Source organism: Dryobates pubescens, chromosome 2 (assembly GCF_014839835.1).
Source record: "Dryobates pubescens isolate bDryPub1 chromosome 2, bDryPub1.pri, whole genome shotgun sequence".
Classification (NCBI taxonomy): domain Eukaryota; kingdom Metazoa; phylum Chordata; class Aves; order Piciformes; family Picidae; genus Dryobates; species Dryobates pubescens.
This window is the reverse complement of record NC_071613.1, coordinates 1,579,712-1,598,479: the sequence shown is the minus strand read 5'-3', so window position 1 is coordinate 1,598,479 and position 18,768 is coordinate 1,579,712. Positions and strand designations below refer to the sequence as shown.

General features: G+C 43.2%; 1 protein-coding gene across 2 annotated transcripts in view; it reads left to right on the top strand.

Moving 5' to 3' along the window:
- UBR2 (ubiquitin protein ligase E3 component n-recognin 2) overlaps nt 1-18,768 on the top strand; it is a 75,665-nt gene that overhangs the window by 21,717 nt on the left and 35,180 nt on the right. Inside the window, exons 10-19 of one of the 2 annotated variants that reach the window (XR_008462669.1) lie at nt 1,209-1,297; nt 2,133-2,231; nt 4,509-4,672; nt 4,767-4,866; nt 9,446-9,574; nt 10,659-10,842; nt 12,300-12,361; nt 13,113-13,223; nt 15,176-15,241; nt 16,675-16,797. Coding sequence is in view for 1 of the 2 variants with exons in the window: in XM_054169161.1 (XP_054025136.1) it covers nt 1,209-1,297; nt 1,960-2,058; nt 4,509-4,672; nt 4,767-4,866; nt 9,446-9,574; nt 10,659-10,842; nt 12,300-12,361; nt 13,113-13,223; nt 15,176-15,241; nt 16,675-16,797 (1,127 nt within the window). In the remaining variant the exon portion in view is untranslated. Of the gene's footprint in view, nt 1-1,208; nt 1,298-1,959; nt 2,059-2,132; nt 2,232-4,508; nt 4,673-4,766; nt 4,867-9,445; nt 9,575-10,658; nt 10,843-12,299; nt 12,362-13,112; nt 13,224-15,175; nt 15,242-16,674; nt 16,798-18,768 lie in introns of both variants that reach the window. The other variant, XM_054169161.1, reaches the window with a different exon arrangement.

The window sequence follows — 18,768 nt, the reverse complement described above, 5'->3', positions numbered from 1 at the left end:
CTTTACTGTATCTGCTAATGTTTGAGCATTTTTACTGTGGTATGTTTTAGACAGAATTGCCTGACTTGTTATAATTTGTTCCTTCATGATGCACTTCAAAATATATTGAGGACAGGAGCACAAGGAGACCATTTGGAGATAGGGTTTGCTTTAGGTCTGATTTTTCAAAATAAGGAATGGCTTTTGACTTAAAAAGTGACCTACAGAAAGAAATGGCACATGTGTGCATGAATTTTTTAGCTATGTACAGATTCACAGGTTGCATTGGGATGGAAGGAACCCTCAAAGGTCATCTTGCCCAACCACCCTACAGCGAGCAGGGACACCTCCAACTAGATCAGGCTGCTCAGGGCCACATCAAATTTGATCTTGAATGTCTCCAGGGATGGGGCTTCAACCACATCTCAGGGCAACCTGTTCCAGTATTCTACCACTCTTAGTATATGGAACTTCCTCCTTATGTCCAACCTAAATCTACCCTGCTTCAGTTTGAAACCATCTCCCCTCATACTATGGCTGCAAACCCTTCTAAGCAGTCCTTCCCCAGCCTTCCTGCAGGTCCTGTTCAGAAACTGAAATGCTGCTTCAAGGTCTTCCCAGAGCCTTCTGTCCAGACTGAACAGCCCTAATTCCTTCACCCCATCTCCGTAGGAGAGGTGCTCCTGTCCTCTCATACACCTGTACTGACCCATATGGTCAGTTCTTGTTTGTACTGATATTTTTTGGGATGCTGCTCCAACAGTCTGGAAATTCAGAAGTGGCTAAGCTGATTATTTTGCAGGGTTGTTCACAACTATCAAATGCAGTTTGCAAGACTTTTCATAATGGCACAGTCAGGTTTTGGTTGGTTGGGGTTTTGGTTTGGTTTGGTTTTTTTGGGGGGTTATGTGTGTGTGGTTGGTTTGGGGGTTTTTCCCCTTTTTTACTCTGGACCATCCAAATCCTCTGCTTATCCTAGGGAGGCGTAGAGTTCAGTCCTCATTCAACAGCACAGTGTTACCTTATACAAGAGTAATAAATGATGCCACCTGAAGAATTTTGCTTTCTGTGTTCTTCATCCTTTGCTATCACCTCACAGACTTAATAAGTCTGCTGAAGTGCACCCTTACTTCCGTCTGTAGAAGTTTGCTCTTCTAAATGTTTCCATAATACATTGATGTAAAATACTGCATGCCACCATTTTCTTCTTTTTTTTTTTTTCTTTAAAGGAGCTAGAAATGTGTATCACCAATTATTCATGAGCAGTCTACTTATGGATTTGAAATACAAGAAACTCTTTGCTATCCGCTTTGCAAGAGTAAGTATCTCCCTTACAGAAAGCCATTGCATACTTACACTGCTGAGCCAAGAGAGAGCTTAGTTAGCATACAGTGCTTCAAAGGAACTCTTGCCCAGAATTATTTTCACTTTTCAAAAGTCAAAAATTGAAATGAAATGCTGACTACTTGATATCTGTCTTCAAAATATTCATTACAATGGCCTCTCATCTCCTGGGAGGACAATGGGCATGCCAGGCTCCCCAGAACTAAAGCAGTTAGGATGTTTTGGTCTTCACCATCGACTGTGCAGGCTGTCACTTCTTAAGAGCTAATCTCTTCTCATTGTTGAGATGTGAGCTGTTAGAGATACTTCTGAAACTCAGTTATGCTGATTAGTGTTTCTGCAGTAATTAGTATCTGAAAGGTTTCAAATCAGCACTGCAAAATTAGGTTCACTCTGCTGAAGACAAATTTTTTTTGGCGTGGAATATAAAATATTAGTCTCTCATTGTCAGAGTGAGCGAGCAGCTCTCACGTGTGAGCAGATTAAGTTGTCATGTGCTTTGTTCAGAATACCTATATAATAATCCATAAGAGCTCCTCTTCCCTTTATCATGGCATTAAAGTTTCCCAGAGCAGACATTTAAATTAAACAATCAGGTCAGTGTGGATTAGAGGTGAATTTCCCCTTGTTGTTTAGAATTACCGGCAGTTGCAGAGAGATTATATGGAGGATGATCACGAACGGGCAGTATCGGTGGCTGCTCTGTCTGTCCAACTCTTCACTGTACCTACTCTGGTGAGTAGTGCCTGTCTTTCTTTTAAAAACTGATAGTTGGCACTCCTTGCCTTTTTTTGCCTCCTTCTTAATAGAACTATGAGCGATTGCAGAGTGATTTTATGAAAGATGACCACGACAGAGAGTTCTCAATTGCTGACCTCTCGATACAGATATTCACAGTGCCTTCTCTTGTAAGTACTGAAAAAAAAAACCAACCAACCACCCAAAAAAGGAAATCTTTATTTGTTAAAAGCCACTCAAAAGTTCTTGACTGAAGACTGCAGGTTTCTTTAATGTTAACTGTGGAAATTCAGGGCACTGCTGCTGCGCAGCAGCCAGACTGTTGACACACATTGCAAAGGGTTTAGAAGTTAAATCGTTCAGCATTGCTGCAGAGTTTAAGTCTGGCTTCCCAGAGTGGGCTAGGTAATTTTGGATTTCTTTTTACATTTTTCTTCTACTAATTTTAGGAAAGTACTTTAGATGGTTATTTGGAGACATACACATAACATTTCCACTCCTCCTCATACCAGGATACAGTCACTGTTTGTAGAAATCTGTTGTGGTTTGCACTGTTTCGGAGCATACCTTTCTGGTCCAGTTTTATGAATGATCCATGATATTTCCTACTTCCAGGCTCAGATGCATTGTTTGAGGTTTCCAGTTAGCTTTTGGTACGTTGTTTCAGGCAATGCTGTTTCTCCCAGCTGACTAATTCTGCTGGTCCTTCACTAGTTGAAGTTTGGTTAGGAAATGTCTTTTTATGCTCCAGGCTCCAAATAAGTCTACCTTTGCTTATGTTACAGACTAGACAAATTAAGCTTTGGAGCTGTACTGGCAAGAAAAGTCTGATTTTTTTTTTCCTAGCCACAGTTGCTCAAAAATAAATGCATCTGAATCCTTCCAAATTTAATCAGCTTAATCGAGCTCCAAAATCCAGCAGTAGTTACAGTAATGAACAAAGTTGGTTTTCAGTTTCCTAGGGGCGGATGTTATTCATGGGGATTCAGCAAGACCTCAGGAGTTTGTTTCCATGGTTAAGAGCAATATTGTTACCCCTTTTTCATTTTGATGCTCTCAGTAAGAGTCTTGCCAGTGTTACAGTTAGATTTAGCCAACTAGTGTTATTCAAATGGATATAGTATTTTTTTCCTTTAGCAGATGAGGCAGTGGAATATACATATTAAATCTGTCCTTTAAAAAAGAACTTCAAGCATTTCTTTAGAGGAGGATAATTGCAGTGTCCCTTTTACATGTTTTCTCTTTCAAAAGCCTGCAAAAAGAAATACAGCAAATTGGTTTTGACTCTTTTGTAGACTGATGACATGGAAGTAATTATGATAAGCTCTTAGCATATAAATTGGGAATTATTTTTATATGGATCTGGAGCTATTCATTCTTAACTGAATAAGCTGAGCAATGTAAAACCACCCCACCACCCCCAGTTATATTTTCAAACTGATCTTAGTAATTTAAGGGTTTGAGCACTTGCATAACTGAGACTTTTTTGGTTTGAGGGAGGATGGGTGGCTGGTGGTGGTGATATTGCTTTAATTTATGTATTAAATGTTAACCATTAGAATTATTTGTTTCATTTATTTTTTTCCCCTGCAGTCAGTAGAATTTTAGAAACTGTATTTTGGAGTATCATTAGCAACTCTAGAACCCAGAGGCTCTCTAACCAGTGTCGTCGTGGTAGATCAGAGTGTCAAATCTTCTTGAACCTACCAGTCACATAACAAAATCTTCATGAGATCTGAGAGCTGCAGGAGTGATCTTATTTACCTTGGAGAACCAACAGAGTGGGGAAATTCTGGAAGAACTCCTAAGTAGGAGTAGCAGTAACCTTTTAGTTCTCCTACTCTATTGTGGGTTTGGGTTTGGAAGGCATTATTCATCATATTTTGTGATGCCTGTTGATTTTCCTCCAACACATGGATATAGGCAGTAGCCCTTGAAGGGAATCAAGTAATTACATGTAATTTCCATATGGAAATTGCACTGTACAGTTCCTTAGCAGTTCAGAAGATGTTCTGTTCACAGAGCTTGACAGTTTGTAAACAGAAAACAGAGGAGCTCTCACTCTCTTAAAGGACTCATGCTTAGAAGGAGACAACACATATTGAGAGAGGTACAAGTTAATTGTAAGATGCATAATGACATATGTTTTGTCATAATGATATAGGTTACCAGGAGCCTAACCAGGTCAGACTTTTGTACAGAAGGCATCTGAAAAAAGAGATCTGGATGGTGATGATTTCTGTCTAGCTTACTTTTTTTCTTCTGTGAATGTGTGGAAGATTGGCTTTTGATGTGTTGTCCTGTTTTACTTCTTGATGTAACTACTTTGGAGGAAAGTCTGTGTGTCTTATAAACTTCATTTGTGAACTTCTCACATATGGTGCAGTGTGCCACTCTTGCTAGCTGTGCTTGTTAATTACAGCAAATTTCAATGTACTTTGGCATAGGCTCGAATGCTAATAACAGAGGAAAATCTCATGACCACTATCATCAAAACTTTCATGGACCACTTAAGGCACCGTGATATCCAAGGCAGGTTTCAGTTCGAACGCTACACCGCTCTGCAGGCTTTCAAGTTCAGGCGTGTTCAGAGCCTCATTTTGGATCTCAAGTAAGTCTATCAGCTCTTTGATCTGCTGATTTGATCAACTGAGGAGGAAGGAAAATACATAAAATTAACACTTGCTTCTTTCTAATGTACCCAGGTATGTGTTGATAAGTAAGCCAACTGAGTGGTCAGACACCTTGAGGCAAAAGTTCCTAGAGGGTTTTGATGCCTTCTTGGAATTGCTCAAATGTATGCAGGTATGTAAATCTGAATTTTGCAAAGTGAAAGCAAGAAGTTAGCTGTCATGATAAAAAAAAATGGAAGAAATTTGCCCTACTCCTCATTTTGTAACCTTGGTGCAGTATAACTTCTGGAGACATCATGTTTTCCTGAGACAATGTCTCACCTGGGTATTTTCATTACGATTTTTTGTAGAGGACAACAAAATGGAAAAGTGGTTCAAAAAGAAAACAATAATTTGGGACATATTCTGCAGTTGTAGATGCAGGCAAGATCATTGATTGAGTCTGGTGTATGTTACTGATCTGTAGGGAAAGCTCCAGTCACTACTTAAATGTCAGCAGAGTTGTTTCTCATGTTGAGGGTTATATAGTTCCTGATGTACAGAGAGTCCTATGTGCATTTTCCTCAGCTTTTTCATGTGCTATGTTGCCCTAAGAGGAGTATTTAAAAAGCAGTGACATTTTTATAAGGGCAGAATGACTGTATCATCAGTAAGGTGTAAGTAACTTCTCAGTACCTCAGTAGGATACCTTTCTCGGTGCTTAGCTTATGTTAGCTGGTTTGTGGTAGTCTCTTGCATGTACTGTAGGCCTCAGATCATGCCTTTTTTTCCCCTTCCTTCTTTATTTTTTTCTTATGCCAAGAGCCCATTAGGTTACTGTAGTACTCAGTCTTTAGAATCCTGGAATCAGAATGGTCCAGGGTGGAAAGGACCTCCAAAGGTCATCTAGTCCAACCTCCCTGCAGTCAGCAGGGACATCCTTAACCTAGACCTGGTTGACCCAGGGCCTTGTCGAGCCTCACCTTGAATATCTCCAGGGAAGAGGCCTCAACCACCTCCCCAGGCAATCTGTTCCAGTGTTCCACCACCCTCATAATACAGAACTTCTTCCTGATGTCCAGTCTAAATCTGCACTTCTCCAGTTTGAAGCCATTGCCCCTCATCCTGTCACTGCAGGCTTTTGCAAACAGTCTCTCTCCATCCTTCCTGTAGGCCCCCTTCAGGTACTGGAAGGCTACTGTTAGGTCTGCAGGTAGTCTCCTCTTCCTCAGGCTGAACAACCCCAGCTCCCCCAGCCTGTCCTTTTAGGTGCTCCAAACTTCCTGATCATTTCCATGGCCTTCCTCTGGATCCTCTCCATCAGGTTCATGTCCTTCTTATATTGAGGACTCCAGACCTCCAGTACTCCAGGTGAGGTCTCACCAGAGCAGAGCAAAGTGGTAGAATCACTTCTCTGGATCTGCTGGCGGTGCATCTTTTGATGCAGCTCAGGATGTGATTTGCCTTCTAGGCTACAAGCTCACACTGCCTGCTCATGTCCAGCTTCTCATCCATCAGCAACCCCTAGTCCTTTTCCACAGGGCTGCTTTCTAACACCTCATCCCCAGTCTGTATTGATAGTGAGGATTGTTCTGGCCTAGGTGCAGGACCCTGCACTTGCTCTTGTTGAGCCTCATGAGGTTCACCTGGGCCCACCTCTCCAGCTTGTCCAGATCCCTCTGAATAATGTCCTGTTCCTTTGGTGCATCAACAGCATCGCACAGCTCAGTGTCATCTGCAAACCTGCTCATCATGCACTCAATCCCCCTGTCTGTCATTGATGAAAACATTAAACAGTACTAGTCCCAGCACAGGCCTCTGAGGGACATCCCTTGTCACTGCTCTCCATCTAGACTTCAAGCCATTGAGCACCACCCTCTGGATGTGACCGTCCAGCCAATTTCTTATCCACTGAACAGCCCACCCATCAAATCCATATCTCTCCAGCTTGGTGAGTAGGATGTTGTGGGGGACCATGTCAAAGGCCTTGCAGAAGTCTAGATAGGTCCCATCCATAGGTCATCCCTTACCCAGTGACATTGTCACTTCATCATAGAAATCCCCTAGGTTGGTCAGGCAGGACCTACCCCTAGTAAAGCCATGCTGGCTGTCTTGAATCACCTCCATGTCCTCCATGTGCCTTGGCATGGTGTCTAGGAGGATCTGTTTCATAGTCTTTCCAGGCATGGAGGTGAGGCTGACAGGTCAGTAGTTCCCAGGGTCCTCCTTTCTACCCTTTTTAAAGGAGGTTGTGATATCCTTTCTTCCAGTCCCCAGGGACCTCACCTGACTGCCAGGACTGTTCAGATATACAGGAGAGTTGCCTGGCACCTACATCAGCCAATTATCTCAGGACTCTGGGATGCATTTCATCAGGTCCCATGGGCTTGTATATCTTCAGGTTCCTCAGCTGATTCTGCACCTTGTTTTCACTTAGGGTGGGAGGAAACATGGCTCCCTGGTTTCCAACTTGTGGTCCGTTGACACAAGAGCAGTGAGGAGAGGGGTTGCCAGTGAAGACCAAGGCAAAAGAGTTGTTGAGAATCTGTGTCTTCTCCTCATCCATTGATACACATTCCCCACTGTTTCTCATTAGTAGGGGACACCTTCCTTAACCCTTCTTTTCTGGTTACTGTACCTGTAGAAGCCTTTCTTGTTTTCCTTTACATCCCTGCCAAGATCAGTGCCAGCGGCACCTTGGCCTTCCTGACCTTGTCCCTGCACAGCCAGGCAATGTCCCTATACTCTTCCCAGGAAGCCTGCCCCTTCTTCCACTGCCTGTGTAGCCCCAACTTCCCTTTAGTTTGGCCAGCAGGTCATGGCTCAGCCATGGTGGTGTCTTGCCTTCCTTGCCCAGTTTCTTACATGTGGGGTCTGAGATCTTTTGTGCTCTATAGAGAGCGTCCTTAAAGGTCTGCCAGCTCTTCTGCTCCCTTGTCCCTGAGGGCTGTTTCCCATGGGGTCCTATTTTACTGACTCCTTGAAAAGCTGGAAGTTTGCTTTCCTAAAATTTCGTCCTAACTATGCTTCTCATGGCTTCATACCCTTTAGGACAGTGACCTGCACTAGGGCATCATCACTGCAGCCCAGGCTGCCTTCAACTTTGACAGCTCTGATGACTTCACTTGTGTTTGTGACCATCAGGTCCAACACCATATCTTCTCAAGTAGGGCTGTTAATTTCTTGTCTTAAGATATTGTCATCTAGGCACACTAGGAGCCTTCTGGATTGCTTGCAGCCAGCCATGTTGCTTTTCCAACAGATGTCAGGGTGGTTAAAATCCCCCAGAGGGATGAGAGCCTGTGATCACGATGCTGCCTCAAGCTGGAGTAGGAAAGCTTCATCAATAGGCTTCACTTGATTGGGCAGCCTGTAGCAGACTCCTACCATAAGGCTCCCCTTGTTGTCCTGATCCCTAATACCTAACCATAAGCTTCCAACCTGCTCATGGCTATTCTTTAGTGACAACTCGTCACACTCCATCCACCTCTTTATATAGAGGGCAACACCTGCACTCCATCTTCCTCTCCTGTCCCTTCTGAACAGCTTGTAGCCATTGATAGCCACACTCCAGACCTAGGATTCATCCCACCAAGTTTCTGTAATTGCTACTATGTTATAGCTTTCCTGCAGCAGGATAGCTTCCAGCTCCTCTTGTTTGTTGCCCCTGCTGTGTGCATTGGTGTAGTGCACTTCAGCTGGGCTGCTGGCCATGTCACCTTATTAGAGGGATACTCCACTGTTCCCTTCATGGCAGCAACCCTCCTGCCTCGTATTACTTCGGAGGCCTTTGGTTCAGCTCTGTAAGACCTTGCTGCAGTGTTCACAGCATGCTTCAGTGCAACAGTTTGGAGGCCTCTAGTATTACAGTATCACCAAGGTTGGAAGAGACCTCGAGGATCATCGAGTCTAACCTGTCACCACAGACCTCACGACTAGACCATGGCACCAAGTGCCACGTCCAATCCCCTCTTGAACACCTCCAGGGACGGTGACTCCACCACCTCCCTGGGCAGCACATTCCAATGACGAATGACTCGCTCAGTGAAGAACTTTCTCCTCACCTCGAGCCTAAACCTCCCCTGGCACAGCTTGAGACTGTGTCCCCTTGTTCTGGTGCTGGTTGCCTGGGAGGAGAGACCAACCCCTTCCTGGCTACAACCACCTTTCAGGTAGTTGTTGAGGGCAATGAGGTCACCCCTGAGCCTCCTCTTCTCCAGGCTCTTCTCCATCACCCCATCCTTCCAACCCTGATGTGTCATCCTGCCACTTGCCACAGAAAATTTTGATATTGTCATCTCCCACTTCCAGTGAAATGGCAGACTGGATGTTATCCTTAGACTCCTCTGTAGTGCAGGTTTTTAACCCCTTTCCCCTTTGAGCCTAGTTTAAAGCCCTTTCAACAAGCCCTGCCATCTCATGTGCCAACTCATGACAATTAACTGTCCCAAGAAAATATGTTGAAAACCAAAAATGTTTGTGTGAGACAATGTATCTAGGCAAATGTTATTGTACTGCTCATGAGACTGAAAACTCTGCAGGTGGTAATAATAAATAGAGCTCACATCCAGTACCTCTTCCAATTCCTGTTTTGTTTTCTTGTTACTGTTTTGATGTGCATAATTGCTTTTCATATGGTCTCCCAAGCTGCTTTTTTCCTGTTATAGCAACAGTATGTTTATAGGGCCAGGTAACTACTGTCTCACACTTATGCTAATACTCTCAACATATTTCAGTGATAAGTGGCTGAAATGCATAATTCCTTGTTCTAGGGTATGGATCCAATAACTCGGCAAGTAGGGCAGCACATAGAAATGGAACCAGAATGGGAAGCAGCATTTACATTGCAGATGAAGTTAACACTTGTTATTTCAATGATGCAGGACTGGTGTGCATTAGATGTAAGTTCCTTCTGAATTGTTTCTCCATGTTGTGATAAAAATACAAACATTAACCTGTGTAACAAATGAGCTTAACACATAAGCCAAGATAATCTTCTCTGAGCAAGTGCAAATCTTTTCTGTATTTAAACACAGTTTCTACAGCTTGGACTAAGCAATTTATAAGAATGTTGTTAAGCTCTTTAAAAAGTATTGTGGAGTGAGTTCTGTCACACACCTGAAAGCTGTGACCATTGCAACACTATCAGGTTGCAATTTTCAGAGAAGAGAGGACAGAGAAGTGGGCCTTGGATCTCCCAAATGCTGCCTGGTTATAAATCAGGTTTCTCCTCTCCATTTCATAGAATCAATAATGTTGGAAAAGACCTGAGAAATCATCAAGTCCAACCTATCACCCAACACCTCATGACTAACTAAACTATGGCACCAAGTGCCACATCCAATCCCCTCTTGAACACCTCCAGGGACGGTGACTCCACCACCACCTCCCTGGGCAGCACATTCCAATGGCCAATCTCTCCTTCTGTGAAGAATTTCTTCCTAACATCCAGCCTAACTCTCCCCTGGCATGGCTTGAGACTGTGTCCTCTTGTTCTGGTGCTGGTTGCCTGGGAGAAGAGACCAACCCCCACCTGGCTACAACCTCCCTTCAGCTAGTTGTAGTTTGAGTACTGAATTTCAATGTGGTAAAATACGGCCCTGGAGCAAGAGATTGCTGAGTACTTGGACATTCCAGCTGGCTTTAATCTATCACTGTTACTTCATGTGCAGGTTTGACTACCCTAGCATTATAATTTCTTAAAAAGTTCCCATAGTATCAGTTACAGGAAGGAAAAAACCCCACAAAACTGGGGAGTAACCAGTATTAGTTTTGCAGTCCATGTACCCCTTAATTCAGCTCCTTCTGTTGGATTCTGTAACTTACATTTGCAGGACTGTTAACAAAAATAAAACCCCCATCTGTCTTATTTATGCTGACTGTATTTTGCAGAGCTCTTTGTCTGTTGGTTTGGGTTTTCTGTTGGTTGTGGGTTTTTTTTCCTTTTTTTCAAATGATCTCTGTAAACTGCAATCTTTCTTTCAGGAGAAAGTGTTAATTGAAGCTTACAAGAAATGCCTGACTGTGTTGATGCAGTGTCATAGTGGTTTTACTGATGGAGAACAGCCTATTGTTCTCAGTATGTGTGGACATTCAGTTGAGACTATCAGATACTGTGTTTCTCAGGAAAAAGTCAGCATTCATCTCCCAGTTTCTCGTTTGCTTGCAGGTATGAACTCATTTACAAATATTTCAGGAAATGAAAAACATTGTGTAAATTTGACTCCTGTTTCTGCATGTATAAGGAACCACCCAGCAGTTGTTTAAAGCCTGAATAGAACAGAATAGAATTAACCAGGTTGGAAAAGACCTTTGAGATCATCAAGTCCAACCTATCACCCAACACCATCTGATCAACTAAACCATGGCACCAAGTGCCTCATCCAGGCTCCTCTTAAACACCTCCAGGGATGGTGACTCCACCACCTCCCTGGGCAGCACATCCCAATGGCCAATGTCTCTTTCTGTGAAGAACTTCTTCCTAACATCCACCCTAAACTTCCCCTGGTGCAGCTTGAGACTGTGTCTTCTGGTGGTGGTTGCCTGGGAGAAGAGACCAATCCCCACCTGGCTACAACCTCCCTTCAGGTAGTTGTAGAGAGCAAGAAGGTCTCCCCTGAGCCTCTTCTTCTCCAGGCTAAGCAACCCCAGCTCCCTCAGCCTCTCCTCACAGGGCTGTGCTCCAGACCCCTCCCCAGTTTTGTTGCCCTTCTCTGGACACCTTCCAGCAACTCAACATCTTTCCTAACCTGAGGGGCCCAGAACTGGACACAGGACTCAAGGTGTGGCCTAACCAGTGCACTGAGGGCATTTTCTAGCTGTTTGACAGCCTCTAAGCAAAATGATCCTGAGCTTTGGAGAAGCTGTCATTTCAGGCCTTGGGGAGATTCTCATCCTTCTGAATTTGTGGGCTGTGTTGTAGACATTTTACTCTTGTTTATGCCACTTGAGTGACATAAAGAAAATATAGACTGCGGTTGACAGTTTTGAAATCTGTTTGGCTGTGAGATTGAATGGACTAATCAACATTCTGTTAGAGATCAGATTTACCAAACAGATGTCACCAGAAAATTAAAGCTGTGTCTTTATATGGGGCCTGCTTTTTTCAACACTTGTGCTGGAAAAAGTTGACAAATACATTTCATGACATGGTACAGACACAGGTCTGCCAGCTGCACACAAGGCACCTGTCCCAGCTGCTGACAGATCTATCAGCCACACAATTCTCTTCATTTAGGCTTAACTATATTATCTTTGAATAATGGACAAAGTCATATCTTGATTACCTCTGAATTTATTTTTATCACATAAAGGTAGTTTTTAGGTAAAATACTGCCCAGACCAAGGAAAAATAACTTCAGATGTTTCAGTCTTTAAGCAAAAATCTCACCTGAACTGCAGGTTTTAGATAAATAAAATCAGAACAGTTTATTTCTTTTAGAATGTATACTGTGTAAATATGCCTTCTCAGGAGAGCACTGTGCAGCTCCAGGGTGATAATCTGCAGACTTGCAGCTAGCTGCAGGAAATGATCCCACAGTAAATGAGATGACCATTTTTTGTCTTACTGGAGTTATATAAAATCTTGTGTGTGGTATTATGCACCTGTTTTATGTGTTTATGTAGGCTTGCATGTTTTGCTGAGTAAGACTGAAGTGGCATATAAGTTTCCAGAGCTGCTACCCCTGGTATGTAATTAAACATAGCACATTAATTATGATTAATGTTGAACATCCAATAGTTGGTCATACAAGTGTGTATTAAATAAAAGGACCTTTTTGTTATGAGAGATTATGTTTAGTAGATAAAATCATCTCTTAAAAGATTGATAGATATTCATGTCTGAAGCATGAGCAATCAGTATTTCTCTCTTAACTGAAGGATAAGGTTTATGGATTAACTTTATTTAGTAGAAACTGCTTTTAGGACCTCCTGGCAGCATCTCATTCCTTCTGCTTGGCCTAGCTTCTGATTTTCTTCCCTAGCTGCTGCTTCCTTCCTGCATGTTGTTATTGACATGCTGTTTTTTTAAAGAAGAGTTAAAAGAGAGTAACATAAACTGAAAGAGGAGAAAATAACTGGGAGAAAAAAATCTCAGTGTCTTTTGAAAGAAGTACTTAACCTTTGAATGAAAGAAAGCAAAAAGTGTGTTTAGATTGATAATGTTGATGTTTTAAGATATGAAACCTCCTGCCTTTAAGAGCAAAGTAAAATGCTTGTGGAGTGTTCTGTGGAGCAAAGACGGAATGCAAGGTTGGTTAGCAGTTGGGCAGGTTGTGAGCAGGCTCACTAAACTTCTGTAATACCTGTGCTGGATTTGCTCCTCTTTTGTAATGCCAAAATATTTTAATGATTACAGATATCTGCCTCCTTCATTTCAAACCCATTTTCTTTTATCTTTCTCTTTATGTATCAAAATATTGCATCTTCTTCATGCAGAGTGAGCTTAGCCCACCTATGTTAATAGAACATCCTCTACGATGCCTAGTCCTCTGTGCCCAAGTGCATGCAGGGATGTGGAGAAGAAATGGGTTCTCCCTTGTTAATCAGGTAAGTACTTACTAGCTGAGGAATCACTGGGTTTTGATTTAAAAAAAAGGGAATAGAATTGACCAGGTTGGAAGAGACCTTTGAGACCATTGAGGCCAACCTATCACCCAACACCATCTAATCAACTAAATCATGGCACCAAGCACCCCATCCAGTCTCTTCCTAAACACCTCCAGTGATGGTGACTCCACCACCTCCCTGGGCAGCACATTCCAATGGCCAGTCTCTCTTTCTGGGATGAACTTTTCTAACAGCCAGCCTAAACCTCTCCCAGCACAGCTTGAGACTGTGTCCTCTTGTTCTGGTGCTGGTTGCCTGGGAGAAGAGACCAGCCCCAACCTGGCTACAACCTTCCTTCAGGTAGTTGTAGAGAGCAATAAGGTCTCCCTTGAGCCTCCTCTTCTCCAGGCTAAGCAACCCCAGCTCCCTCAGCCTCTCCTCACAGGGCTGTGCTCCAAACCCCTCCCCAGCTGTGTTGCCCTTCTCTGGACACCTTCCAGCACCTCAACATCTTTCCTAAACTGAGGAGCCCAGAACTGGACACAGGACTCGAGGTGTGGCCTGACCAGTGCTGAGTACAGGGCAGAATGACTTCCCTGCTCCTGCTGGCCACACTGTTCCTGATGCAGGCCAGGATGCCATTGGCCTTCTTGGCCACCTGGGCACACTGCAGGCTCATGTTCAGCCTACTGTCAACCAGTACCCCCAGGTCCCTCTCTGCCTGGCTGCTCTCCAGCCACTCTGACCCCAGCCTGTAGCACTGCATGGGGTTGCTGTGGCCAATGTGCAGAACCTGGCACTTGGATGTGTTCAATCTCATGCCCTTGGACTCTGCCCATCTGTCCAGCCTGTTGAGGTCCCTCTGCAGAGCTCTCCTACCCTCTAACAGATCAACACCTACCCCCAACTTCCCCAAGATAATTTTGGACCTCCAAATCTCCCCTTTCTGTATTCAAGTGTCACTTGAATCTTCTGGAAGGCAGTGTGAGGTAGGCCTCTCTATCAGCACTCGTATCTTGAATATTTGTGGTTTAAAACTTCTATTTCTTGGTCAGGAGTTGCTTTTTTGCTTCAGGAGTGTTACAGTGCTTAGTGAAGTTAGTTCTCTGTGTGTAAAGCTGTAGTGTAAAGCAGCTAATGAGTTGTAGCCTTTATGTACTGTTCAACAGCAGCATGAAGTACAGAGTTGGATCTGTGTATCTTCAGCAATGCATTCATCACTTTCATGTGTCTCAAACACAAAAATATACACCATTAATATATTGGTACTGTTTGTAAAGTAATTGAAATCTGAAGGCTACACAGAAGCATTAGAACCCACATAGAGCTGTCTGTCATGGCTGTTCTCTCATTTCATTCACACTTACAGAGTCTGTCTCCATCCATCTCTGTGTTTGTAAGAATTAGGTCTTAGTTGTTATGCCTGTAAAATGTATAAAATGGGTTGGTGCCACCCACCGGGGTGGTCAGCTAAAGTGATGTTTCTCAGCAAGACACAGAGTACAGCACACACAGCATTTGGTTCTGTGAGGTGTTTTATTGTTTCTAGCACAATCTCAGCCTTTTTCTGAAACTAGCAGTTCCTGAAAGATTGTCTCAGATAATTAAAGAGCAATTCACAGAGCAAAGAAAGAGCATTTCTCCAACTGCAAGGGCTTTCTCTCCTGTGAATTTCCAAGTGGATGCAATAAAACATAGCCCAAAGAGGTGCACAAGATTTTTCATTCTGAGTGTATGCAATCTAGACATGAGATCGATGCAGCCCAGCTGGCAGCTGCTTGCTTTGTGCTGTATAAAAAGTGGGTTTTGCATACAAATATGTATTTGTAGACTTTTTTTCAGCTCAGATTCATTTTTTTGTTTGGTAATGCTGCATACCAAGGTTTATTTTACAAGGAGGAAGATGTGATGTTTATTAACTCTTGTTGTTTGCTTGGTGTTTTTTGTTTCAGATTTATTACTATCATAATGTGAAGTGCAGGAGGGAGATGTTTGACAAGGACATTGTCATGCTTCAGGTACCAGCTTGCATTTTTACCCATCATTGGCAGGATATGTGTGCATTTGTTTTTAGCTCCATGAGAACCATTTCATGACAAGGCAAAAAAGTTGATTTTGTGGCAGGAATTCTACTTTTTGTTGTATCCATGCCTTTATGGGATAATTCGTGAAGGAACTGCTGTGGTGTTCTCATTCTTGGGGGGTTCTAAATATACTGTGAAAAGTGCAGAATCTTCTATGTGACCTGCATGTAATGTGAGCCTGTGGATCTTCAGTAATGTACTCAGTGTATGTGTTGCCTCTTCTCTCTCCTTTCAAGTTGGCATCTGAAATGCTGGAGAGAAAGTGGTACCTCAAACATTTTTTCAGATTGCTGGAGGTTTTTTAGTTTTGGGTTTCTTTGTGTGTGTGTGTGTTAGGGTTTTTTTCCTTCCCTTTTTTTGTTTGTTTGCTTGGTTTTCTGTTCTCAGCTTTAGGAATAGAATAGAATAGACCAGGTTGGAAGAGACCTTCAAGATCATCGCGTCCAACCTATCACCTAATCCAGCCCAACTAAACCATGGCACCAAGCACCCTATCAAGTCTCCTCCTGAACATCTCCAGTTCTCTAGGGGAGATCTTAACTTCTGTGTTGAGAGTGACAGCAGCTAAAGTTGGCAGCTCAGACTGTTTAGTTCACCTAGACAGCAAAACCTTAACTGTTACCTAGACTTAGCAATACCCAATATGATGTGTATGTCCTGAGCTGCTTCTGATTTCAGACATATGTACCTGAGGCTTGAATCATCTTCAGCTGCCCATTTGGGTAGATATCCTTCAGTTCTCCTTGATAGGACTGTCTTAAAGATGGTCCCATTAGAGACAGTAAACCAACAAATACTTGGGTAATGTAGATACATTGTTTAACAAACAGAAAAACCCTTGACTAGTTGTTTTCAGAAATAGGTGTAAATGTTTGTGAATCAAATTAAACTTTGCTAGTATTCTTCCCAGGAAGGTTTGAGAAGTCTTGTTGAAGTCTTCAGCTTTTGTTTAGAGTATTAGAATTTGTTTCAAAAGTCTTCATATTCTATACTAAGTGTTAGAAGGCATAATGTAAGTTGAGCCAGCAGGAGCAGCATTGTAGAGATAAAAACCAACAAACCATAAGTCTTTCACTGAATGTTACTTAAGAGTTTTGGAGATAGAAGGAATAACATTGAGTATTTTACATTTAAAAGGGCATTGGAAATTATTGATAAAGCACAGGATCCTGCTTGTCAAACATGCTGTCACTTGTGTTGTTGAAGTCCTCAGAGAGTAAACTTAACTGAGTAAAATCTTCATACCCAGGGTTGAGGAATGAAAGTCATAAATAATACACTGTGAAGATTGTATATAAATTTACTAACATGCTGTAATAACACCCAGTTTGTTTCTGTTTCTAATCATATTCATTTGTCTTTAACAGACAGGTGTGTCTATGATGGATCCAAATCACTTCTTGATGATAATGCTGAGCCGCTTTGAACTTTATCAGATCTTTAGTACTCCAGACTATGGCAAAAGATTCAGCACAGAAAATACTAACAAGGTATTTTGTCTACTATTGGAAGAGAAAACCTGCAGTTTTGTTTTCAAAAGTGTATCAGGTGCTATTGTACCAAGAATTGTTCTATTTCTTGATACAAGAAGCAAAACCTATCCTATTTTAGTTGTTTGGCCAGTTCAAAATACACATACATTGTTTTACATGTCTAAAACTGAGTGAGCAACTAGAATGTATTGAGTTCTATCCAGGGGTAGAAGAGAGGTGACTTGAGAGTTCGTGGGTGCAAATTAAGGGGCAGGCTAGCATGACTCATACAGTTGTGGGTGGTCATTACAGACCACCTGGCCTTTTCAAGGAATTGCTAGGGGAAATCTCTGGAAGGCACTGGAAGGGGTACTGGAAGGCAAAGGGGCCCATGATAGTTGGCTAACATTCAAGAACCTCTTCTTCCAAGGTCAGGATCTGAGCATTCCAACAAGTAGGAAATTGAGAAAGGGAGCCAGGAGACCCATATGTTTAAGTAAGGAACTGCTGAGCAAAGTCAAGTGGAAGAAGGAGGGGCTGGCCACTTGGAAGGAGTATAAAGCTGGTGTCAGAGGATGTAGGGAGGCAACTAGGAAAGCTAAGGCCTCCTTGGAATTCAACTCTTCAAGGGAGGTCAAGGGCAACAGAAAGGGCTTCTTTAAATACATCACAAGAAAAGCTAATACCAGAGGCATTGTAGGCCCACTGCTGAATGAGGTGGGTGCCTTGGTCATGGAGGACTCAAAGAAGGCAGAGTTACTAAATGCCTTCTGCATCTCCATCTATACTGCTGGAGACTGTCCTCAGGAGTCCCAGACCGCTGAGGCACCAGAGGAAGGCATGACAAAGGAGGTGTTTTCCTTAAGTTGATGAGGACTGGATTAGGGAACAGTCAAATGATCTGGATATCCAGAAATCCATGGGTCCTGATGGGATGCACCCCCAAGTGTTGAGGGAGCTGGCAGAGGTCATTGCCAGACCACTCTCCACCATCTTTGGTAAGTCATTGCAGACAGGAGAGTGCCTGGGCACTGGAGGAAGGCAAACACTCCAGTGTTCAAAAAGGGTAAGAAGGAGGACCCAGGTAACTACAGACCCATCAGCCTCACCTCCATCCCTGGAAGGGTAATGGAGCAACTTATCCTTGGTGCTGTCCTTGGGCATATCAAGGACAAGAGGGTCATCAGGAGCAGTCACCATGGTTTTATGAAAGGGAAGTTGTGTCTGACTAACCCTTATGGCCTTTTATGAGGACATAACCAGGTGGGCTGATGAGCAGTGGATGTGGTCTCTCTTGATTTCAGTAAAGCATTTTATGCTTTCTCCCACAGCATTCTCCAGTGTGGCCTGGATGATCAGGTAGTGAGGTGGATTGGGAACTGGTTGAAGGGAAGAGGTCAGAGAGTTGTGGTCAATGGGACAGAGTCTAGTTGGAGACCTGTGGAGTCCCTCAGGGTCAGTACTGGGACCAGCACTATTCAATATATTCATCAATGGCATGGATGAGGGAAGAGAGAACACTGTCAGCAAGTTTGCTGATGACACAAAACTAGGTGGAGTGGCTGACACACATGAAGGTTGTGCTGCCATTCAGTGAGACTTAGGCTGGAGAGCTGGGCAGGGAGACATGGAATGAAATTCAACAAGGGCAAGTGTAGAGTCTTGCACCTGGGAAAGAACAAGCCCAGGTATCAGTGTAAGTTGGGGACTGACCTGTTGGTGAGCATTGAAGGGGAAAAAGACCTGGGGGTCCTAGTGGATGGGAGGTTGACCATGAACTGGCAGTGTGCACTTGTGGCCATTCTGGGGTGTATTAGAAGGGGTGTGGATAGTAGATCAAGAAAGGTTCTCTTCCCCCTCTACTCTGCCCTGGTGAGGCTGCATCTGGAATATTGTGTCTGGTTCTGGACTCTTCAGTTCACGAAGGACAGGGAACTGCTTGAATGAGTGCAGTGCAGAGCCACAAAAATGATTAAGGGAGTGGAACAT